The sequence below is a fragment of the Oculina patagonica genome, chromosome 6 (genome assembly GCF_052425735.1).
Source record: "Oculina patagonica isolate OP01 chromosome 6, crgOcupat, whole genome shotgun sequence".
Lineage (NCBI taxonomy): Eukaryota > Metazoa > Cnidaria > Anthozoa > Scleractinia > Oculinidae > Oculina > Oculina patagonica.
This window is the reverse complement of record NC_135763.1, coordinates 33135583-33161099: the sequence shown is the minus strand read 5'-3', so window position 1 is coordinate 33161099 and position 25517 is coordinate 33135583. Positions and strand designations below refer to the sequence as shown.

Sequence of the window (25517 nt, the reverse complement as noted above, 5' to 3'; positions counted from 1 at the left end):
GATTGGTACGTTCGTCGAACTTTGGTGTCGAAACTATAATTGGATTTAAGAGAAGGTCGACGTTTGTCCCGAGCATGATCTTCAGTCGATATTCTCGTCTATCTTTCAGACGAAAAAAAAACGTGTTGGACGATCCACATAAAATAAGTTTCGACTATAAATTAAAAGTGAAACAAGCGTCAAACTTCTCGTGAACCTCGATTCGCTGAATTTAGTTCTACTAATGTGAGGTTCAACCGCTTGGTCCGAGCCTTTATCTCCTGTTTATTCTGGCACTGCCAATCAGTCGTTTGCAATTTCGCTTAGACAGCTGACAATGCTGACTGGTGACGTAGATTCCCAGCACTGAGAGTGGTTTCTGAGAAACAAAACAATCTGTAACAAAGGATTAAGTTTGAATAAGCTTGATAGACGGAAGACGGAATATTAAATATCACTTCGTAGACAGGGAGTGAGTGATTGCCGGAGTGAGTTGACTTGGCTTTCGTTAAAAAAAGTTTTATTCAACTACTAAATCAAAAACCAGTATTACGAGTCGAAATGGGAGGCATATGATTTTCATTTTTGTGTTTTCATCGTTTAAACCGTTTATACGCACAACGGAAATGTATCTTAAACCTCACAGAGAAGCCACTTGACAAGTTATTTTTTCTTGTATAATATACCCAAATTTATTCCTTCGACTTTCTTCCAGTTCTTTTGTCTTTACCTATTACTTTCCTTAGTATAGCACGACTATAACTCTGACATATATTTTATCAAAGCTCTTGTAGTTGGTGGTCACTGTGGTGGAACTTTGCTATAAATATTGGATGTGAATAAAACACCGTTTTGATTATCGAACCCTTTTCAGTTTATCTTTTCAAAATGGCCGCTTGGAATTGGAGCATCATCGTAGCTAATTTTAACGCAGAGCAATCGCTTTGGAAAAGTCACGTGTCTGTAAATCTTTACATTAACACACACACCGAACATAGAATTTTTAGAAGTGACGCGATGGCGTGCACGGGCTTGTCTTTGTTACTACCTCGTGATGGTCACCGAATTTTAAAGTCCGCCTGGGCGAAATTGTCAATACATCGCCGCAACTGAACAAAAAAAACTCCCGACTTACCGTAACCAATCGACTTTCACTTTTGCCAAGAGAAGTTCTGCAAGGTCAGCAGTTATTTTGCGACATTTCCATCGGTAGAAATCCAAGCAGTTTTTGTCGAACAGCACAGTTGGTTATGTTAATTTAGTGCCTAATATGCAAATTTTGAAGATAAACACTGAAGACTTGACAACATAAGTGATATTAGGGGAATCCCCGAATTCCTCAGTTAATTGCTTTCAGCGACATTACGTCAGCAGGTTTTCTATTTCAAAGCAGCGATCTATTTTGTAATCGAGCACCAGTTGCATACCCGCTGCAAAACAATAAATCACAATTCGTTAAAGCGCAGGCTTGGGGGGGGGGTGGTAAAAAATAAAAAAAAAAAAAAAAAAAAAAAAAAAAAAAAAAAAAAAAAAAAAAAAACAAAGAAAATTTAAATTTCGGCCTTTTGAGGAAAAAAAAAAAAAAAAAAAAATAAATATTCCTTTAAAAATAAACCGGAAAAATATAAGATATAAATAGATAACTTTCAATAAACGCCTTTTCCCCCCCTCTCCATTTTGTCGCGCGTTGCAGGAAAAGTTTCCCGTTAACGAATTAGTCTGCCAAGAATCATGAGAACCCTAAAAAGCCTAAAATTCCATGTGGTTCATTGTGCGAGGTGCCGGGTTTCATATGCATTGTTGTAAATAGATAAAAGAAAAACCTTAATTTTCGCAAGGTACGACTGACAAGCTGTCGTGAACAAGCGGCTGTATGTACCTCCGTGATATAGATTGGCCAGTCGAAGATCTTGCTCTTGCCTCGATGATATCATTGGTGAACAAGAAACTAGAAAATTAAACAGCTGAAACGCTCATTCTTTAAGGATAAACTAAGTGACGTCATTTTTTTCGGAAAGACAGGAAAATCTAACATTAGGAGAAACGGCTATAATTAGCCACATAGCAATGACGTCTCTCTCCAGTAGTTTTCCATTTATGAGAGCTTAGAACGCTCGCTGTTCCAATATTTGCAATATAACATATATGATGACAATAATAATGACAACGCATTTATATAGCGCATTTTCCATATATATATATGTTCCCAAATGCGCTGTATCAGCATACTGTAATTTACTACAAAAGGCGGATGGATGGCAGACCACAACACCGGGAGCTTCGTTCCCTACTCTTTGCGAATAGTGTGTGGGTTCTTTAACGTTCCCTGTTATAAGACTGAAGATACAGGAGACGGGACCTACGGTTTATCGTCCTTTTCCGAGAAGACTAGAATGTCTAACCATTTGCAGATGTAATTACAAAGGCAGCACATTCTCCTCAGTTATTTTAAGACCCTGAGTGTTGGTCCGGTCTGGGGTTCGAACCCACGACCTCCCCCACAGCAGTCCGGCCCTGATGCACTAAGAAAAGAATTTTTTAAGTCTTGGTTGCTGTATATGTTAAGTTCCCCTAACTCAGCCAGTTTGCTTTGACAGTACTTTTGTGCTAAACCAAATGATTCACAGGAAAACTCTTCAGCATCGACCGGGTAGGGTGAAATGTTTCTGATACTCCTCCAAACACTGGGTAGAACTTTACGCAACGTGAAACGACACATTTGTTTATCGGTGTGACTCGATTAGGTCTCCGAATTTCCGAGCTGTCTAAAGACCAAGTTAGTTGTGCGAATTGATTTTAGCTACTAAAAACGCAAAATTTAACGAGCTTGGAAAAGGCACGCGTTACGGGTTTATAATTTATTGTCTGATTACATAGGAAGCATGGGATTTCAAACAATATGTTAGATGATCAAAAACAAAAAGTTAGTTTTGGCAGGGCGATTGCAGAAGAATCTCGGGAAGTTTTTTACGCTTATTAATTCCATCAGTAATGCACAATGATCAGGCGGTGCTACTTTAGTTTATCCAACAAGCCGTAAACGTTCAACGCGATAAACTAATTAACTGCAGAATACCACTTTAGTTTATCCAACGCACTACTTTAGGAACCAGCAGAATCGCTTACGCCTGCACGGAAAAACGAACAGCTTGTCTGAAGAATATGTTACTAAACTGTAATTCTGAGCTATAAAGTAAGACTAGGAGTTATATTAGTGTGACGTAATCACTGGAGTATACTAAACTGTTACCTTTTAACAGGTAATTTTACGTAAACTCATTAATGGTGTACGAATCAGCCGTGCTTGGCAAGCTTGGCAGCAAGGAATTGCGAGATTGGAGTATCTAAGCTTCTATAACAGAAAATTGAGTGTCAAAATGGTAAAGAGAGTACGCATTTTTTTTTATTTATTTTTTTTTTGGGGGGGGGGGGGGGGGGGATTGTGATTTGATGGTTCCTCCGGCTTTTTAATCCTGGCCACAAAACAATAATGTAGCTGCTGAATGTGACACTACAACGTCTGTAATGTAATAAAGTTTATTCTTTTTTTTTTTTCTATTTTGTTACTTTTTTACTACAGAAAATAGTTGCTACACATCTATGCCTGTTACCGTTAGTTTCCGCAATCCGTTAACTTTTCCTTACTTTGAATAAAAACCATCTCCACTCCATAGCCTTGCACTGGATGTGAGACACTGAAATTAAAATTGCTAAAATTCTGACGGCAAGTTTCAGTTTTGGTAATTAGAAACTTCCCATTATTTTAATCGCATGCTTTGCACGACCTTTAATCTATTAAGTGTTTTTATATAAAAAAAATAAATGGTAAATACTTCAGATTATCACTTCAGCTATAAAATTTTCCAGGAAAACCGGGTACTTGCACAATTTACAAAACTGCACATCCCGTTACAATTATTTCCTTATCTAAACTAGCAAAATGAGAAAACGTTTATAGGAGAAATTCCAAATTTGGATTGAAAGATGTATAACGAAACTGCCTTTTAGCGTTACAGATTAGTTTATAGTCCAGTTTCTTGAATCGTTTTGTGCGCTTTTGACTGGACTTCCGGAAAGTGAGTCAATAGCAGGGTAGAGAAATCGAGAGACGCGAATGGTGGCTATTTTCCAAAGAAAGTTTATGTATGACCTTAGCCGTGCATTGGGAAACACAACGTTGTTGTCAGCTTTCCCTGTCAGAGTCATGTAAAACACTATTCTACTTGTTGAAGTGACCTGTGGCCAGTGCATCATGGGATACTTCTGAATTTCAGCCGGTTCCTTGTTGAGGCTCAGAAAGAGCCTCAAAGCCTTGCTGGGAGCCTTCTGCAGTCTGTCAAAAAGAACCAAAGGTACATATATTTAATTGGAGTGAGTAGGACAAAATTAAATTTTCCAGCTTATTAAACTAGTCAATATTAGCTATATATGCTACTTTCAAATCCGAGGGTAAATAAAAGTGAAGTATATATTTTACGAAAAAATGGTTACATTAGTTTTAGAATCTCGTCATTAGACATGTCGGAAATCTTGACACGGTATTCTAACTGGACTTTTATTAACTGATCATAGCTGCTTGAAAGATAATGGCGATAATTCAGCTGACGGACTAAGTATCGTATAATTTTTAAAGTGCATGGTCAAGTGGGCAAATTCCTACTTAGGTGGAAACAATTTTCAGGTGTTATCTACGAATTGAAAGTTTGACAGAATATAGCTTGTAATGTAGGCGTTTTTGAGTCAGCGAGCAAGCAAGAGCCATCTTTGCTATCACGGATTCCGAAACTGAGGAAAAAACAGAGGATTCCTAAACTGAGTGAAAAAAACGACCTACGGACTAGAAAAGAAACTGAAGAAAGACCGGTTTTGCAACTTCAAGATGGCGACCAGATCCGCGAACAATATTATCCAGCGCTCGCCCACCAAAAACACCTGCACTACACACTGTTAACAGCAACAACAAGTTAAAATTCCTTCTTGATAAGTAAAACTGAATGCTTCTTACCTCCGGATCCTCATTACGGCAATCACACCAAGGCCCAGTGATCGCCTCCTGTCGTCGAGGCCACCGGCTGGCTTCCTCCAGCTCTCTTGTTTGCTCTCTTGTTTCTCGTCTCTTCCTTGCTCTCTGTTCTCTTATTTCGCGTTCTTTTCTTTCTATTTCACTTTCAAACTCTTCCCGTTCTTCTCTTTCTCCGAGCACTCTTTCGGCCAAAGGACAAGTCTCTTCAACGCTTTGTTTCAAGTCAGGCAATGGGCTGTTTGTGGACTCGCATGAGTCAGTCTGGCCAAAATCTGTGTTCATCACAGAACTTCTTGAACTATCACAAACCAAAAGAAAAAGGAACAATTATATGAGGTGGTCAAATACGAAACAAAAAAAACCGCAAGACTCAAAAAGAAGAGACATAACTATTTACAGTTGGATAAAACATACACGTATTTTGGTCTGCAACAGTATCCGCAAATTGTGTTGCGTGTAATCTGTAAAAAATAAAAACAAACGTGCATAACAGCGGTAAGAGTGACTGTTGTAAAATTCAAGTTAGCCTTCCATTAAAATCAATGAACCACACATTTACAAGGGAACCTTTTGTCTTGGCCACAGCCAAAAAATACAGTAAAAAGGAGATAAATTTATAGTTATTAAATTATATACTGAAAGACAAACGTCTTTTGGAACGGTTACAATCGATACGAGATTGAGAGATTTCAGTTTATTCTAGAAAGTTTCAAGTAAGCGCTTACATATCGTGTGGCAGCATTTTCCAAATTTTTGTTCGAGAAAAGGGAAGTTTTTTTTTTGCAATCTGTTTAAGCGCTCTAAAAGCAAGCACCTACACCTGAAGTTTCTAAGGTTATAGACAATGGATGGACGGACGAACGAACGGATATATAGAATTGAAGTGGGCAATTTAAACTTCGAATCTATCACTATTGGGGTGTTGACACCATGATGTCTGGAGGATCAAAGGAGGAAACAAAAAAGTACAGACTGCGCAAGAATCCACTCTAAGGAATTCAAAATTAAAGCCATTCACCTTCTCATTAAGGCTTGTACACACAGGTCCAGGAATTGCTCCCTGTTGTGGCGGCCACTTGTTAGCTTCAAACATTTCCCTTGCTTCTCTTTCTATTCTATCTCTAGCTCTTTGTTCTCTTATTTCTTTTTCCCTTCTCTTCATTTCTTTTCGAAACCGTTTTTCCTCCATTACCCTGTGCATTGAAGCTGTTGCTCTGGCAACTCCTTGCTGTGTTGCAAGACGACTGTTATTCGTAGACCCCACTGACTCAACAGTATGGTCGCTCATACACGGAGGGAGAGAGGTTGGAAGCAATGGTACAGTATTCTGAGGAATACATACAACAAAAAGCCATCATTAACCGGACCATCATGCGGTCTTAGAAATGACTTCACTGCCCATGTATTTCGTAGAACATATACAGAGACTTTCAAATTCATTGTAAGGGTTAAAGAGGATATGTTCATCTATGTTGCTTGCGATATTTCCTACCTACTTGTACTATAAGTACACATGACAAGGCTAAAGGCTGACTCAAAAACTTAGCCCTAGACTTCCAATTATGTGGCGAACTCCAGGCTCGTATCTTATTATTATATCACCTACAACTTAAACGTTCTGAAAAATTTGAGTTATTTTTGTCTGTATTGCATGTAAAGATTTTTGTTACTACCTCGTCGCCTTCTTAGCCTGTGTACAGCCGTCCCGCTCCGCTCAAAAAAATCGCAGAGCGGGACGGCTGTACACAGGCTCCGCCTTCTGAGTTACTCAAGGTGTATCTCAAAGAATACTGTGAAGGGAAAGTCATAACAAGCCAAATCAGTGTGGAACACTGAACATACAATAAGCCCAAAATTCCAGATTTGTCCATAATCAAAACAATAACCTGTACTAATTTGATAAAACAGAAGGAACAGCATGCTATGAATTTACACGAAAAAAAAGAAAACCTCCCTTTCTACTCCCGTGAAAAAATAGTAAACCATCCTTTCTATGTACCCCCGTGACATTCTCGTAGCTAATTCGCACGTTTCATTGCAATTTCACAAATCCCCAGTTCTATATCATTGGGTTTTAAACAAGGTATGCAATTTTTCTTTTCACTCAGGACCTACCTGCTCCCCCCCCCCCCCCCCCCCCCAGCGCTTTTCCGGCAACAACGGATCAAAAAAGAGGGTATGCCAGGGTGGTTGCTAAAAGCTAATTGTATAATTTTACCTCTGTCAAACTCCCTGTGGGTCGGTTACTTGTTGGACTCTCACGATTGCGGGTATGCAATTGGAAAAGCAAGGCAGGGTCTGTGGTATGTCTGGCCAGAAACCCGTCTGTCAATCCGTTGGTTTCGTTGTCCATTAAGTTCCAGAGATTCAAAGCTGTAAACACAAAACAAAATTGTGACAAAAATTCATTATTAAAGTTGTCCATACTGGTAGCAGGTAACAGATGGGCCGGGCCACTTTAGTAACTTCGATTCCGTGTTTTCTAGGAGAAAAGGGGGAAATCTTCACGGCTTAACATCTTTATCAGTATACTCGGTGTTCTCTTCTGTAGACTTTGTTGGCACTTTTTTTAAAAGAAATAATAATCTCTGAACACAACGAACACAATTTTTGCGATTTTACTCAAAGTTACAATGGTAGCATAATTAAGGATAATTCTGCTTGCGCATAGAAGCCGGAAAAGAAAATGAAGTTTTGATTGACGCTGTATTTAAAGCCCTTTATTTAAAAAAAATCAAGATTTTGATATTTTTATGTGGTAAACTCGTTAATTCGCATCGGGTATTGGGGACCTTTACATTGGAGTACGAGATCGAGTACCTGAGAATGACTTAAATTTCGTATTTCAATCCAGTTAAATTACGTTCCTTGCAGTGTCCTCAATCTTCCCTGTTGCTGACCAATTGAACAGGAGACCATCGGAACGAGACTGGTATGAAACGCGATTATCGAAAGTATCTGAAACACGGTTTCGTACTCTATCTTGTGCTCGTACTTCGATCTGAAGGTCCTTTTTAACGAAATCCGGGAATGTCAACGCGAATAATAGCTCGCAGACAGTTCGAAGCTCAAGGTGACTGATTTTAGTTTAAAAACAAGCCGTACCTGATTAAACAAAGATCGAAATGATCGTGACTTCGTGTCGCTAATTTTTATCACAAAAACTATTTCGAAGAAATTACCTAGTATCGCAATCAAAAGTTAAAACCCTTAGAATTAAAAAAACTGCCGTTAAAATCCACCAGAAAAGTGATGTTAGTATTCTTGAACATGTACGTTACTGCACGAAAGGCTTAAAACGCAACAAGAAAGGGGAAAAAAAGAAAGACAGTGCTGAAAGGTAGAGAAGAGAAAGGAGAAGAATAGAGAAAAACAGACTGACATTCCCTTTAGTTTTTATCGTCGAGTTTGGCGCAAATCGCGTTTACAGCGATTTGCGCTTAAAACGGTGAAAATTTCCTTGACCTATTTTTGATAAATCCAGACATATATATTGATACGGCTATTTCTTGCCTCGCAACTCACCCATACTTTAAAATTTCAGACTCACCCATAACAGTAGCAAAAGTCCAGCCAGAAGCCAAGTTTTAATGCACGATTGGCTGTCGATCGGTTAGGTTTTTTCCGTTTTCTTTTGAGAAATTGAAGAGCGCAACGCGATCAAAAATTATTATGCACCCAGGAAGTTCAACAAGTTTACACGCCATGGTGTCACGTTCGCTTCCACAAACGTTCTAGTTTGATTGCCTGACAAGCCAAAAGAAAGTCTCCGTAGCTCGCGTCTTTGTTTTAACGTACATGTGGACCGAGAGCAAATTTGAGCGGCTCCTCATTGTTCTGATCCGCTTTTGCTTATCCGTTTTGGAGGTTTTAATTCCACTCACGCGAGAGCACAATAACGAGAAATGATTTTTCGTTGGGCTCGATCTCCGCGAGCAGCGGCTAGTAATCGAGCCTAATTTTTGCGTGAGAACGAAGCTTGTTTTCTTGCGCCGTAAACGCTGATCATAATTTACTGTATTACTAAAAAACTCTTCGGTTTTTTCGCAAATGTTTGTGCTTGACTCAGGTCCTGTCCACATTTATCTGGATAAATTGGAAAACGGAGAAATTTGAAAACGCCTTATACAATATTCTCCGTCCAAGTAGTCCAGATATTAAATGCGTTTTTAAATACCCACTTTGAAGAGCGTTTTCGAATAGTTTCGTTTTTGGTAGACAATTTATCCGGATTAGTGTGAACGGTTGACCAAACCGGAGAAAAACAGGGCATGCGTTTTCAAATTTATCCGTATTGGGGCCTCAGATAAATCACAAAGCGCTCTATTCGCTCTAGTTGGCCCTGTCTAAATACGACGATATAAGCCGATGATAATACGATAGTCTACTGTTTGAAACAAATATTGTAGTTTTTGTAGGGCTTTTCTGAACTACTCATAATTCATTTAAAAATCAGTGTGTTTTTTTTGCGGGCAAGGGATGCCCAAAACGCGAAGGTGGCCGTGAGGTGGCCGCGGGCTTACGGAAATAACGATACACTAGTAAATTTTTGTATAAGAACGCGGAAAATTTGGCTGAGCCTGTGGATGTTCTGTTTTAGCCCATATATTTTCTTAGCTTATTGGGCAAATCTCACCCTCAACATTTTTATAAAAATGGTTCTTATATAAAAAAAAAAGTGTATGTGAATACCGTATCGACCGTGCATTACCGGTTACGTAAATTGTCCCATAGCCAAAGATGCAGCACATTTCATGAAGAAATATGACATTCATCCGACATAACTTTATTAAAGAATATATACTGAATATTATAAGGGGTAGCCTAGAATAGAACAATAAAAATACGCTCAAAAAACGCGACTTTAATTCATTTTCACGAAATGTGTCACGAAAAATTCGGTTTGGCATAGAATAGATGAAGCATATTTTACTTGACTTTAGGGTTTCACAGGAAGCAAACGTTTTATCGCAGTAAATTTGAATTCCACTATGATTTCAATGATATTTGAAAAATATTATTTTAACTCCATGCCAGGAAGCTGACTGACCAGGGTGAGCCAGTGCACTAATGTTTCCTTATCAAAATACCGACAAACTTCTAGACGTTGTGTCCATAAAATAAGCAATGATGATGGAAAGAGAGCTAAACTTTGGTGGCTTTAAATGTGTTTGACTGTGCAAGTTGATCAGCGTGGCCAGTGAATTGTCAATGGAAAATATATGCCGGCAAATAGTGAAGTTTTGAACTCAGTAAACAAAGACATGCGACTTACCATAACCAGTCCGTTTTTGACCATCGCAGTAGAAATCCAAGCAGTTTTAGTCGAACAATACAGTGCGCCAGCTTATTAAATCATAACTGAGAAATATGCAAATATGAAGACACTGTGATGCGCGATTTAGGGGAATCCCCGAATTCCTCAGTGTATTGTTTTCAAGGACATTACGTCAGCATCTAGCAGCCATTTTGAATTTTAATAAACGACGCTGATGCAAAGCCCTAACCGAACATTCTTTGGGAAATGCTCGAAGCTCTAGGAAAATGGTAAAGGAATGAAACTAAAAAGACAACCTCAAGAATCCATATCAATACGAAGCGAATTGACTTGATAAATTTTAACCATAATTACTCCGCGATAAAAAGAAATGTTGAACCAAATACCAGTGGGATTATTTTTTCCAGACGTTTCCCAATCGTGAAATATTCTAGCAGTGTTTTAAAATAATAAGAGCAAGAAAAAGAGCCAAAACTGCTAAAAGAAGAAAGAAATTAAAAACTGCCATATAAACGAATATAAACAAAAGAAAACTGTCACGTAAACAAAAGGATCGACGGCACTGAAGTTGATGTTGACCCAAACATTTTTCCAATAATTTCTATCCGCGTGATATATCACAGAGTTCGCCTATAACTCATCCGTCAATTCAACATTTCTCAAAGAACTGAGAGCAGAACCAAATACTAGTTCCCCAAAACTAATAGCAAATAATATATTTCATAAAAAAAAACCTCCGAAGTAATGCTTCCGCTTCTACCTCAACCGATATTACGTTTGAACGGTCACGCACTGAAATAGAATATTCTTGATAAATAGCCCGCTGTAACCTTTTTGTATAGCAAAGGGAGAGCTCAAAAACCGTGTTTGTCTTTAAGACGATGAAATAATTGCGAAAATCCGTACTTTTGGCAGAGAAGGGTGAAATAACTCAAATTCCAAAGAACAATCGGGTTTAGAATCCACACCGCTTTATTGATAATAAATGCAAAACACTCGTTCATTCTGATCGTATTTGTCAGACTTGTTTATTTTACGAGATAAAACAATTGTGTCACCAAGTTATACTACTACGCTTTACTCGCTGTTCAAGATTTCAGTCTCCGAAGACCTCATCTCTCCCGGGGGGGAACTTTCGTAAATGTGGGGTTGATGTGTGCTACAAAGGTTCAAAACCGTGACCCTGAAAACCACACCTACGGCACATAACCTATAAAGCTATGGCTCAAATACAAGAGTACCCCTCCCCCCGGTCTCCACTCCGTTTCACCGACGCCGTATTCGACCCATTTTGCTCCCTTGAATTTTTATGAACGAACATTACGAATCCAAGGTATGGTAATTTCCATAAAATTAACGCTTTCTTATTGACTTTAATCGATGAAGACGAAGAAATTATGTTAAAGGAAAGCTCATTGTTAAAATAATTTAAAAGCTATCTTTTGCTTGCTTACCGTTCAAAAGTTGATGGCAATGGTTTCTTGCCAATGATTCAATCCATCCTCATTGAGTAAAACGCTTTACAAACACCGGATTTCAACCTTATATATAAATAACCACATTACAGTAATATATAATATGTAGTGCGGAACCGAAAGCAAGACGTGACAGATGCAATTCACGTTTTAACGCTTCAGTGATGTTGTAATGTAATGTGAATATTTAATATTCTAAAAATGCGATGACGTCATATGATGTCATCTCGAAACGGGGGTTCGTTTTATTGTAATTAGTTCTCCTATTGTTTCCCATTTAGCCTGCGAGCAGGGTGTCCGCGGGGGAAAATACAAAGAAAGGGAACCTTTTCTTTTCTTTCCTGTATGTTATTCCCAGCAGAGAGCCTGCTCGCAGGCTATATCAGACTTTAAAGACGGAAACGAAGTTTTTATTTCTTTAATGGAAAAATAAATCAACGAAACATTGGAATATCTCGATCTGTCGTTATGGCAACAGTTATATTTTTACGTCTCGACTTCCGGTGACAGTCATCTCTTCTCCATCAGTCTAGAAGAGTTGATTGATTTCGCTCAGTCCGCTTGTTCCGAATCGAAATTACCATTTATTGTCAAAGTTCTAGTTAGCCTGTTCCAGGCGTTCGGTTAGTTGGGAAGCGCGAAAAACGGCGTCCCCTCTCCATTTTTTCGCTCGCCGCTCCTCGCGCCGCTTCCCAACTAACCGAACGCCTGGAACAGGCTAAGTTCTAGTTAAAAATAAATTATACATTCATTTGGAATATGCACATGAAGATACCTAATCCATTTAACCCATTCAACTGTGGTAAACTACTCATCGAAATTTTGATGAGGGTCCTTAGGGAAATGGGAGCTTGGATTTCTCCTGGGAAATGGGATTCTAGTCAAGGGGATTGGGATTTAGGACTGGGATTTGGAGACTATCGTAAAATGGGAATCCGCAGAAGAAATCTGGTGTGAGTCTCACCCCGAAGTTGCTTGTAGGACGGTTACTGAACAAAATGGTTTCTCATCCTTTTTCGCAGTAACGGTCCCACAAGCGACTGCAAGATGCACAAGACTCGCCCAATATTTCTTCTCGCTTCTTAAGTGGCGCGAGTGGGAATGGGAAAGATGTGCTTTTGACTACAGACTTACATGATAAAATCAAATATCAGTATTTTCTCCCACTAGCCGTCTTGCCGTCTCAAAATCGCAATAAGCTGATACTAAAACAAAATAACAAATAAATACTTGACTCAGACCAAGCACGCGGTGCTCTATTCAGTCGGTCCTAATAAACAGTGGACAGCGCTGTTGGCGCGCTCTGATTAGCTACTCAAACTCAACTTGCGCGCGAAAATTTGTAATCGGTGACGGGAATAAATGAGTTAAAATCATCCTTTTAGGGTTATTTTATCTCACTGTTTTAGTATATACTGCTCGGTGGCCAGTGGTAGCCAACTCTACCTCGGTGAATAGTTGTTTAAAAGAACCGAGGAGAATAAAAAAAATAAAAATGCCCACGTTGCGAAACAAATAGTGTAATTTTGACAGCGTTTGCCTTTAATTACTGTTAATTCATGAAAATTAGTACATCTAAAACCTCGAAAATGGCACGGTAAAGTGGCTGCGGGTCTGATCTTAGCCTTGAAAAAGGTACATATTTACGGTACTAAAATAAATGAATACCGTATATAACGTGCTTGTGCATTGGTTACGCGTGCTGGCTGATCAAAATGTTCTGTAAACTCACACTGCATGAAGAAATTGAAGGAGAATTTTAATCTAAGAATAGTAAAAGGCGTAGCCTAAAAAAGAACAAAAAATACCCTCACAAAAGCAGACTTTTATCACGTTATGTGTCACGCAAAATTCAATTTGGTTTTGAATAGATGAAGCATATTTTGCTTGACTTTAGCGGTTTTACGGGAAGCAAAGTTTATATCGCAATTTTATATCGCGATGATTAATTTGAATACCGCCAGGATTTTAATGAAATGTTAAGAATATAAGAATATTTAATATTTTAACTCCAGCAAGCTGACTGACCAGGGTGAGCTAATGCCCGCTATACTTTCTCCTACCTTATTGTAGGAAATTAACGATACATGTTATTAACGCAAATTTCAAAAGTTCGCGTTAATTTTATTTCTGTAAACACGTTTACTATAAGCATCTTACCAGAACTTTTCTTAAATTCGCATTAATTTTATTACGCGTAAATTTTGTTCGCGTTGTTAAAATGCTTCGTTATATTCCTATAATAAGGTAATTAAAATACCAACAAACAACTGGACGTTGTGTCCTTTAACTATGCATTAATGATATACTCATAGAGAGTGATCTAAAATTTGGTTGCTTTGAATGTGTTTAACCGTGCAAGTTGATCAGCGTGCCCAGTCAATTGTCTATGGAGAAAAAACTTTGACAACGAAGCTAACTACCGTCCCTCCTCTTGTAAGAAGTTCTGGGAATAATGAAGTTTTAAACTTAACAAAGAAATGCGACTTACCATAACGAGTCGGCTTTCCCTTATAATAAAAGAAAGGTTCTGCAACATCTGAAGTTGTTTTGCAACATTTTTATCGGTAGAAATCCAAGTATTCATAGTTGTCGAATAATATAGAACAGTGCGCCATGTAAATTGGTGGTTGCTGCGAGAAATATGCAAATCTTGAAGACAGACATGATTTAGGGGAATCCCCGCATTCCTCAGTATATTGTTTTCAGCAACATTACGTCAGTGGGTCTAGCAGCCATTTTGAATTTTAAATAAGCGATGCTGATGCAAAGCTGATGCGAGCCCATCCTCGGAGACCCAGGGGCAGTTAGTGGGGCGAAACCAAGGAATAAACCGGACAGAAATTGTTGAAAACTTTCGTCGCTACGATTTCTGCCCGGTTTATTCCTTGGTTTCGCCCCACTAACTGCCCCTGGGTCTCCGAGGATGATGCGAGCCCTCTGGAACCGACAATTCTTAATTTGGAAAATACGAAAAAAAACGAAGCGAAATGTATGGGAGAAGTACAGACCTCGCAGCGTTCGGTCTGTACTCACGACCGACCTTTTGGACCGGGGCACAGTTTGTAATTTACAGTGCGCGCTTGCTCGAAAGAACAAGTTTATGTTAAATAAGGTTAAGTTTGGTCAAACTTTTCTGTTTTGTCGTTGCTCAGCACTTCGGAAAACCTCGCTTAGATACACTGTGTGAATTTATTTTAGTTTCTATGAGAAAATTTACAGCTAAAGTCGAAATGAAGTAACTCTTTGGAAAGCCGAAAATGTTATTGCATTGCATATTCGGTATTCGTGTACAGCTAGCCACAACTCTTCGCGAATAGTAATAGTTTAAACCTTAATCAACAACAAATATAATGTTAATAGCTGTTCGTTTCACAAAGTGAGAATTTTTATGTTTTTTTTTTCATTTCCCACTTTTTTTTTTCAACAACTATTCACCAAAGTAGAGGTGGCTACCAATGGCCACCGAGCAGTATATACTAAAACAGTGAGATAAAATAACTCTAAAAGGATGATAGTAACTCATTTATTCCCGTCAACGAGTTGCTTGGAGCAACCAGAGAGCGCCAACAACGTTTTCCACTGTTTATTAGAACCGACTGAATAGAGCGCCGCGTGCTTGGTCTGAGTCAAGTACTTATTTGTTATTTTGTTTTTATTACAAACTAATTTCGATTTTGAGACAGCAAGACAGCTAGGAACTCAAAAGAAAACGACAATCGTTGCTATGGTAACCTTTGTGACTAAGTGACCAGTAAAACATTAAACTTTGGTCATATGCATATTTGATCATAATGGTGTATTTTGGCAAAAATCGAACATTGACAACATTGGCTTACCTAATATTTTCATTTTCAAAAAAGACACCCTAGGGTTAAAGAAAACTACATCGAGCCTCCTTACGAGTGTACGAATCAGCTGTGCTCGGCAGCAGGGAATTGTAAGATTGGAGTAGCTAGCGCTAAGCTTTTAACAGTTAAAATGATAAAGAGAGTACGCATTTTATTATTTTTTGGGATTGTGATTTTATGGCTACTCCTGCTATTTTTTATCATTTAAGACCTTATCATCGGTCAACTACATAAACAATTTCTCGACTCTTGGCGATCCATATCTTTAATTTATACTCAAAACATATGGTTGTCGCGAAGAAAGCTGGCTTAAAAAGTTTTATAAATAAACCACTTGATCATCAAGACTTTTCACTGGACGCAAAACAATAATGCTGACTGTGACACTACAACGTCTGTAATGTAATGAAGTTTCTTCCTTTTCTTCTATTTTGTTACTTTTTACTAAGAAAATTGTTGCTACGAATCTATGCCTGTGAGACACTGAAATTAAAATTGCTAAAATTCTGACGGCAAGTTTCAGTTGTGGTAATCAGAAACTTCCCATTGTTTTAATCGCATGCTTTGCACGACCTTAAATCTATTGAGATTTTTTATTTAAATAAATGCTTAATACTTCAGATTATCACTTAAGCTATAAAATTTTCCTAGAAAACCGGGTACTTGCACAATTTACAAAACTGCACATCCCGTTACAATTATTTTCTTATCCAAACTAGCAAAATGAGAAAACGTTTATAGGAGAAATTCCAAATCTGACTTTAAAGATGTATAACAAAACTGTCTTTTAGCGTGACAGATTAGTTTATAGTCCAGTTTCTTGAATCCTTTTTGTGCGCTTTTGACTGGACTTCCGGAAATTGAGTAAAAACCAGGGAAAATAGATTGAGAGACGCAACTAGTGGCTGTTTTCCAAAGAAAGTTTATGCATGACCTTAGCCGTGCATTGAAACACACAACTTTGTTGTCAATATTCCCTGTCAATTTCAGCCGGTTTCTTGTTGAGGCTCAGAAAGAGCCTCAAAGCCTTGCTCGGAACTTTCTGCAGTCTGTCAAAAAGAACCAAAAGTACATATATTCATGATCAGTTGGAGTGAATAGGACAAAATTAAATTTTCCAGCTTATTAAAATAGTCAATATTAGCTATATATGCTACTTTTCAAATTCGAGGGTAAATAAAAGTGATGTATGTATTTTACGAACAAATAGCAGTAAAGCATGATCACAACTCGTTTACCTCTCCACGGTTACATCTGCAGCTAGCGTGCATCTTAAGTTTTTAGCATCTCGTCATCGTTGTTCATTAGACAAGTTGGAAATCTAAACACGATATTCTATCTGGACTGCATGAAAGTGAAAAGATTAACGATAATTCAGCTGACGGACTGAGTACAGTCGAACCCCGATATAACGATCCTCGATATAACGATATTCCCGGTATAACGATGAATATGTTATGTCCCGGCAAACGTTACAGAAAAATGTATGGGACAGAACCCCGATATAACGATCTTCGATATAACGATATTCCCGATATAACGATGGGAATTTAGCGGACCGAACGAAAAATCTTTCCCGATATAACGATATTATCAGTACACAGTCACAATTTAAGTAAAATATTGAGTTTAATCCAATGACATAACAATGATTTAGTTATGTCTTACGTTTCTGACAACAGCTTTTTAAGTCTTTTGTACAATGATATACGACAATGACACTGTATTCCAAGCCTCTTCATGCAGTAAAAAATTGTATGTTTTTGTTTACCCCGATATAACGATATTTTCGGTTATTTTACGGCCATATCGTTATATCGGGCACTTTGATATAACGATACCCCGATATAACGATATAAATTTACTGCACCCTTGGCATATCGTTATATCGGGGTTCCACTGTATTATCGTACGCGTATAATGTTTAAAGTGTATGGTCAAGTGCGCAAATTCCTACTTAGGTGGAAACAATTTCAGGTCTTATCTACGAATTAAACGTCTGGCAGAATAACTTGTATTGAAGCGTTTTTTGAGTTAGCGAGCACGCAAGAACCTTCTTTGCTATCATGGATTCCGAAAACTGAGGAAAAAACAGAGGAGTCTTAAACTGAGTGAAAAAAAGAGCTACGGACTAGGAAAGAAACTGAAGAAAGAACGTTTTGCAACTTCAAGATGGCGACCAGATCCGCGAACAATATTATCCAGCGCTCGCCCACCAAAAAACTCCTGCATAACACACTAAATTAGCTTTCAAATCATTTTACTCTGATCACTGCCCAGAACATCTGAAACTTGAGCGGTATGTACCAACCAGGACGCTTCGCTCTAGCAGTGAATTTAAAATGGACACAAACTATGTACAGGGAACTTTCAAGTATAGCGCATCGAATGCTTTTAATTGCCTCCCAAAAATGATAAGAGAGTCCAGCGAACAGAACGAGTTTTGCCGCCTCTCTAAAGCTTATTTTAAGAAGTGAGCCGCAGAGAACTTATTATAATTTCTTTTATCTCACCATTTTCTTTTCATATTATCTTAACAAATTGTATTTTTACTATAGCTCAACTTTAATATTGTTAGTAAATTATTATACATTATATCTTAACTTTTTATCATAGTTTTATTTATATCTTAGTCTTATATCTTAGTTTTTAATTCAGTTTGCATAGAAGAGCCACTTTTTTTGTTGGAATGCAAATAAATCATTATTATTATTATTATTATTATTATTATTATTATTATTATTATTATTATTATTATTATTATTATTATTATTATTGATAGTCAACAAGTAAAAATTCCTTCTTGATAAGTAAAACTGAATGCTTCTCACCTCCGGATCCTCATTACGGCAATCGCACCAAGGCCCAGTGATCGCCTCCTGTTGTCGAGGCCACCTGCTGGCTTCTTCCAGCTCTCTTGCTTGCTCTCTTGTTTCTCGTCTCTTCCTTGCTCTCTGTTCTCTTATCTCGCGTTCTTTTCTTTCTATTTCACTTTCAAACTCTTTCCGTTCTTCTCTTTTCCTGAGCACTCTTTCGGCCAAAGGACAAGTCTCTTCAACGCTTTGATTTAAGACAGGAAATGAGTTGTTTGTGGACTCGCATGAGTCAAGGTGGATTTCCACTGTCGCGTTTTTCTTTACGCACGTTAACGCGGGTAAAAATTATAAACGTACGTGAAATGAAATTTTACGCGCGCGATTACGTGCGTCGAATTTACTTTGTCCAATTTCCAATGTCACGTTTTTTCCAGGTATTTACGCACGTGACGTGCACGTTTACGCACGTAGCGATTTTGGGGGTTTTGAAAAAAGTTGAACCGAGTTCAACTTTTTTCGCGGCTGTCTGCGGTTACGCAACGATTTACCCAATCATACTTTTGGATCTCGTCACATGACACCACTAACCATGTGGAAAACCATTTTGTTTTAAATCGCCCATCAATTTACTTGGGAAAACATTCAGATGTAAAAACACTTCTCATCGAGAAAGTCTTAACATTTCAAGAAATAATCTATAGAACTGGCTACAGAACCAAATTACACGAACGCAGTAGTGAAAGAAAACGCCTGGCGTCAGGTCACGTAGACTTTGAACCGGGAATCCGGGAAGGTCGCCTCAAATCCTCTTTTACTTGATGGTGTCTTTCGGAAGTATTTACAAAATGCATCTTGGTCATATTCACGCATTTCTTTTTCTAGCGTTTGGTACAAAGTGTTTTCGGATCAATTTAGGTTTCTGGGAAACTGCTCACCTACCCCTCCCCAAACCTAACATTTTGCCCAAAGCGATAAGTAAGGGTTAATGTTAGGCTTGGGGAGGGGTAGGTGAGCAGTTTCCCAGAAACCTAAATTGATCCGTGTTTTCATGGCAGCCATGTTGGAAGAGTCAAACAACAAGATATTTGCATAAAAATGTTAATGATTTTTTCCCAAAGGAAAAACAACTTATTGTTTCACTTCTCCAATATGGCCGACAATCACGCACTCTATTCACCAACTTGATAATTCAGTATGGCGGGCATTTACGCACGTTCAACGCGCGTAAAAAGGAAACGCTTTTTATTACTTTTTACGCGACAGTGGAAATTTGCCAACGTATCTTTTTTACGCACGTTTTACGTACGTAAATATTTACGCGTCAGTGGAAATCCACCTTAAAAAGGAAACGCTTTTTATTACTTTTTACGCGACAGTGGAAATTTGCCTACGTATCTTTTTTTACGCACGTTTTACGTACGTAAATATTTACGCGTCAGTGGAAATCCACCTTAAAAAGGAAACGCTTTTTATTACTTTTTACGCGACAGTGGAAATTTGCCTACGTATCTTTTTTTACGCACGTTGTACGTACGTAAATATTTACGCGTCAGTGGAAATCAACCTTCAGTGTGGCCAAAATCGGTGTTCGTCACAGAACTTCTTGAACTATCAGAAAGCAAAAGAAAGAAAAGAAAAAATAAACAATTATATGATGTGGTTAAATACGAAATATAAAACCGCAAGACTAAAAAAGGAAGAGACAGTTGGATAAAACATACACGTATTTTGGTCTGCAACAGTATCCGCAAATTGTACATGTGTTGCGTGTAATCTGTAAATAATAAAAACAAACGCACAAAACAGCGGTTTAGAGTGACTGTTGTAAAATTCAAGTTAGCCTTCTTTTATGAATTAACCATACATTTACAAGGGAACGTTTTTTCTTGGCCACCCTTTTACAAATAATAGCCAAAAAATACAGTAAAAAGGAGATAAATTTATAGTCATTTAAATTATACTGACACACAAACGTCTTTTGGAACGGTTACAACTGATACGAGATTGAGAGATTTCAGTTTATTCTAGGGCGGACAAACGGACGGATAGAAGTGAGCAATTTAGGGTTAGGGTTAAATCAAATATAGCACTCTACCCAAGAATCTACTCTAAAGAATTCAAAATTAAAGCTGTTCACCTTCTCATTAAGGCTTGTACACCCAGGTCCAGGAATTGCTTCCTGTTGCTGCGGCCACTTGCTAGCTTCATCCATTTCACTTGCTTCTCTTTCTCTCCTTTCTCTTGCTCTTTGTTCTCTCATTTCTTTTTCCCTTCTCTCCATTTCTTTCTGAAACCGTTTTCGCTCAGCTCTTTCCTCCATCGCCCTGTGCATTGAAGCTGTTGCTCTGGCGACTCCTTGCTCTATTGCATGACTACTGTTGTTCGTAGACCCCAATGATTCAACAATATGGTCGTTTATACACGGAGGGAGAGGGGTTGGAAACAATGGTGATGCTGCTTCAGTATTCTGAGGAATAAATACCTGAAATACAACAAAAAGGACTGTTGTCTATCGCATCTACATCAACCATGCTGTCATAGAACTGACTTCACTGCCCATGTACTTAGAACATATGCAGTGACTTCATTCTAAGGACACGTTCATCTGTTGCTTGCGCTCGTGATTTTCTACTCCTACTAGTACAAAAGCTAGGGACTAATAGACCTTTTTAGCTACGTATGTAAATTGCCCATTTCAGATCATGTGATACTCTCCAGAGAGTTGTTCTTTTGTCCATCTGGAAATTATTCATTCATTTCCACGTGAATTTGAAAGAAGTTGAAAGAACCTAAGTTACTCTCAAGGGTAACATCACGTTGTCTGAAATGGGACAACAAACAAACGAAGCTAAAAAGGTCTATTCGAAAACTTGACGGTACATTTAGCCTAGACCGAGCTATATCGGACTAGACCAAGGCTGTATTGGTAGGGGGGTGGGTAGCGTATACAAAGTGTATAAACATACCTCTGTCGATCTCCCTGTGGGTCGATTACGTGTTGAACTCTCACGATTGCGGGCAAGCAACTGGAAAAGCAAGGCTGGGTCTGTAGTGTTTCTTGCTAGAAACCTGTCTGCCAATCCATTGGTTTTGTTGTCCATTTATTTCCAGAGAATCAAAGCTGTAAACACAAAGCAAAAGTGAGACAAAAATCCGATATTTATTTATTTATTTTTTTATTTAGTTATCAACCGCACAAACAAGATAGTTGCAATACCGTTTTTGTGATTTTCGTGGTGGATAATGACGTTATTAAATATTGTTTCACTGTTATTGACTCTCCAAGATACATCCAGTAAGAAAAATAGCATGCACGCCATATTAGTGAATGGGTAAACAAGAGCAGTACTGCTTTTTCTGGAAGTGACAAACACGTCGGGCCCTCGCCCTGCTTGCCACATGAATTGCATACAAGAGGCTACCCTTATACCAGAATGTGGGCACAAAGCCCGTTTATGGAGACAATACGGAGCAGGGTATTCTCTTTGACCATGTCAATGAGATGTGTACCAGTGTGAACGTCAGATTTGGAAGAGTGCATTTCTCTAAAAATGCACGGTGGTGGTCCTACACCATATATCATTTTTTTTATAACACTGAGGACAGCATGGGCATCCTTCTCGTCACCAAAGGTGACTCGAATTATGTATAAGGGAAATGAACAACTAAAGTTTAAAACGTAAGCGAGGTTTTGCTCCCTCAAGACAAACAACTATTCTAAGATGCAATTGAAGCCAGCGAGGTTTTTGCTCACACAATACCAACACTTAAAGCAAGCGAGACTTTCCTAGCACTCAACCAAGATCCATAAACTGGACTCTGGCTAACTAAAATAAAAGTAAGAAAGTTTTTGGAATATGAAAAAGCAAGACTTTTGTTAAATTTGCACACACACGAGATAATTAAATGAGGCTTTGACCTTCCCCCTACCATGCCCCAGCCCAAAAACAACAAAAACACGCGAGACTTTCACTCGCAATAAATATTATAGAGAAACAATGATTAGATTTAAATGAGCGGGGCTTTGCCGCCTCTTAGCTTGATGTACAACTAAAATAATAGTTAACGGGACTTTGCTCGCATTCAAGTTTTAGGCAAATAAGCAATTAAGACTTTTGCTCAATAAGCGAGACTTTTGCTCGCGCATTAAACTTTTAGACAACTAAGTCATTTTCGACCCCAGAGCTATTGTCTTTCATGCGCAAAAGACAAGAGCTCTGGGGTCGAGAATGACAACTAAGTAAGCGAGACTTTTGCTCGCGCATTAAACTTTTAGACAATTAAATAAGCGAGACTTTTTTTTGTCTTGTTTCCTTTTGTTGTGTGTTTATCATTCAAAAGCCTTAATTTTTCAGCAACGAAAAATGTGACTAGGAACACACTTAATTGTTTTATTTTTACATTTAAACAAACGTTACGGCTTTTTATTGTTGTAAACAGTTTTTCGCAAGGGCTTGTGAGCCTAGGCAGTCCGGTTTTCAACGACAAAAACATTTCAAAAAAATAAGTTTTACTTGGGACGCAACAAAGCTGTTTAGCATCACGAATGGTCGATCCGATGCAGCCATTGATTTCTCGATGGTGTTTTTACTACACTACAAGCGTTCTAACTCCATTGACTTCAGCGGTTGAAGTCTCACTGAAATAGCGGGCGTTCGATCTTAACACACTGTAATATCCAAATTAACTGTTGCGTTTGTTCAACCTTTAATAAAATTTTAAATGAAACGGCATTGTGATTTTTAAAAAACCTAGGAAAAGAAAAATATTAACAATTGCTTCCATTCGGATTTGAACCAACGACCGGGGCATACAAAACGTCTGTAGATGTGCCCTCTACGCTGACTGAGCTATCGTAACTTTGTACGGTACAGAGTATTTTGTTTTGATTATTTAACTCTTATATTTGGACGCGCTTTAAAAAAATGTTTAATTACTCAGGTACGAGTAAGCAAAACCCCCAAAATCGCTCTGTTTAAGCCTGTTATACAGAGATAATGTCCACCAAATTTATGCTCTGCATATAGCGTTAATATTCAAGCGTAGCGAATGATTTATATATATGCAAGTACAGAGCAATGTCTGGGCACGTTGCACAGAAGTGCTAATTTCACGACTCTTGAAAGATCCACACCAAAAACAAAAATGTAGGCTTATTAAGAGTCATACAGGGATACTTCACGCCAAATTTTAGACTGAAAGGTGTAACATTCGAGCGGTAGAATTATTTAATGGAACTTATTTAATTATTTTTTCAATTATTTACAGAGCAATGTATGGGCACGTTGCACAGAATTGCGAATTTCTCGGCTCTTGAAAGATTTTCATCCAAAACAAAAATGTAGGGTTATTGCAAGTCAAACAGAGTTACTTCATGCCAAATTTTAGACTGAAAGGTGTAATATTCAAGCCGTAGAATCATTTAAAAGTACTAATTTAATTATTTTTTTTTAATTTTATTTATTTTATATCTTGTTTGTGTAATTATTTATTAATTAAAAAGTGTCTATACTAGCACTTGACACTCGAGAGGTACACTGTCTTGCCTTTGTTACTACCTCGTGATGGTCACCGCATTAAGCCGCCTTGGCAAAATTGTCAACTACGACTGGGTTGAAACTGAACAGAAAACGCTACTTACCGTAACTTGTCAACTTTCGCTTATGTCAAAAGAGAAGTTCTGCAAGGTGAGTTATTTTGCGGCATCTCCATCGGCAGAAATCCAAGCAGTTTTTGTAGAACAGCACAGTTGGTTATGTTATAATTTAGTGCCAAATATGCAAACTTCGAAGTCAAACAAGACAACATAAGTGCATATTAGGGGAATCCCCGAATTCCTCAGTTAATTGCTTTCAGCGACATTACGTCAGCAGGTTTTCTGTTTCAAAACAACAGCTAACTCTTTTCTTGTCGGGCACCTGCAGTTGCATATTCGCTGCAAAATAATAAATCACACTTCGTTTAAAGCATAGGCTTAGGGAAAGTGCGTATTTCTGATTTGCTGAAAGCTCAAAAGTTTTCTAATTACGGTTGCTAAAACAGAAAAGTTACGGATGAGCCGCTCAACTAAAGTTATTATAAGAAAAAACTGTTCCGTCGGTTTCAGGTAATTAGTTCCACGATTGACAGGCCAGGCAAGTATAAAGTTGTAGACATCTTAGAAAAGGTTAGAATTTTACAGGCTCTTAAGGAATACGTAACAGAACACAAAGTAAACATTTCTTTCCTGTATACAGGATAGTTGTGTATAGTTTAATAATCTATCACACGCACGCCTTTTCCTCCCCTCTCCATTCTGTCGCGCGTTGCAGCAACACTTTCCCGTTATCCATAGTCTGCAAAGAATCATGAGGAGCCTAAAGAGCCTAAAATTCCAACTGGTTCATTGTGCGAGGTAACCTTACTTTTGTCAAGGTACGACTGACAAGCTGTCGTGAACAAGCGGCTGTATGTATTTCCGTGATATAGATTGGCCAGTAGTAAAACATAACTAGAAAATTAAACAGCTGAAACGCTCATTCTTTAAGGATAAACTAAGTGACGTCATTTTTTTCGGAAAGACACGAAAATCTAACATTAGGAGAAACCGCTTTAATTAGCCACATTGTAATGGCGTCTCCGTAGTTTTCTATTTATGAGGCCTAAGAACGCTCACTCTCCCAATGTTTGCAATATAATACAAATGATGCACTAATAAAAGAATTTCTTTACGTCTTGGTTGCTATGTATATGTTAAGTTCCCCTAACTCAGTCAGTTTGCTTTGACAGTAGTTTAGTACTAAACCAAACCCGGATCACAGGACAACTCTTTAGCATCGACCGGGTAGGGCGAAATGTTTCTGATACCCTTCCAAACACTGGGTAGAACTTTACGCAACGTGAAACGATACAGTTTATCGGTGGGACTCGATTAGATCTTCGAATTTCCGAGCTGTCTAAAGACAAAGTAGTTTGCTCGGATTGATGTTAGCTACTAAAAACGCAAAATTTAACGACCTTCGAAAAGTCAGGGTTTATAATTTATTGTCTGATTACATATATAGGAAGCATGGGATTTCAAACAATATGTTAGATAGTAATTTACCATCTTTATTA

General features: G+C 38.2%; 1 protein-coding gene and 1 long non-coding RNA gene across 2 annotated transcripts in view; one reads left to right on the top strand and one right to left on the bottom strand.

Annotated features, from left to right (window-relative positions):
• The window catches only part of LOC144656658 (uncharacterized), a 523850-nt gene that overhangs the window by 30937 nt on the left and 467396 nt on the right, over nucleotides 1–25517 (top strand). The window lies entirely within an intron of this gene.
• Nucleotides 3983–21523, bottom strand: LOC144656464 (uncharacterized). The gene is made up of 5 exons (XM_078516680.1): nucleotides 21389–21523; nucleotides 20560–20904; nucleotides 5417–5463; nucleotides 4985–5300; nucleotides 3983–4312 (listed from the first exon to the last, which is right to left on the bottom strand). Exons 1-5 carry the CDS (start codon nucleotides 21521–21523, stop codon nucleotides 4250–4252), a joined length of 906 nt encoding a protein of 301 aa, XP_078372806.1. The 3' UTR covers nucleotides 3983–4249.

What these genes read in the sequence shown, in the direction of transcription:
- LOC144656464 (XM_078516680.1), bottom strand. Translation starts at nt 21,523, where the DNA reads ATGGACAACAAAACCAATGGATTGGCAGACAGGTTTCTAGCAAGAAAC. An exon ending in CCACAGGGAGATCGACAGAG is followed by an intron (nt 20,905 to 21,388) that starts GTATGTTTATAC and finishes GTTGTATTTCAG; the next exon opens with GTATTTATTCCTCAGAATAC. An exon ending in GTACAAGCCTTAATGAGAAG is followed by an intron (nt 5,464 to 20,559) that starts GTGAACAGCTTT and finishes TATTTTTTACAG; the next exon opens with ATTACACGCAACACAATTTG.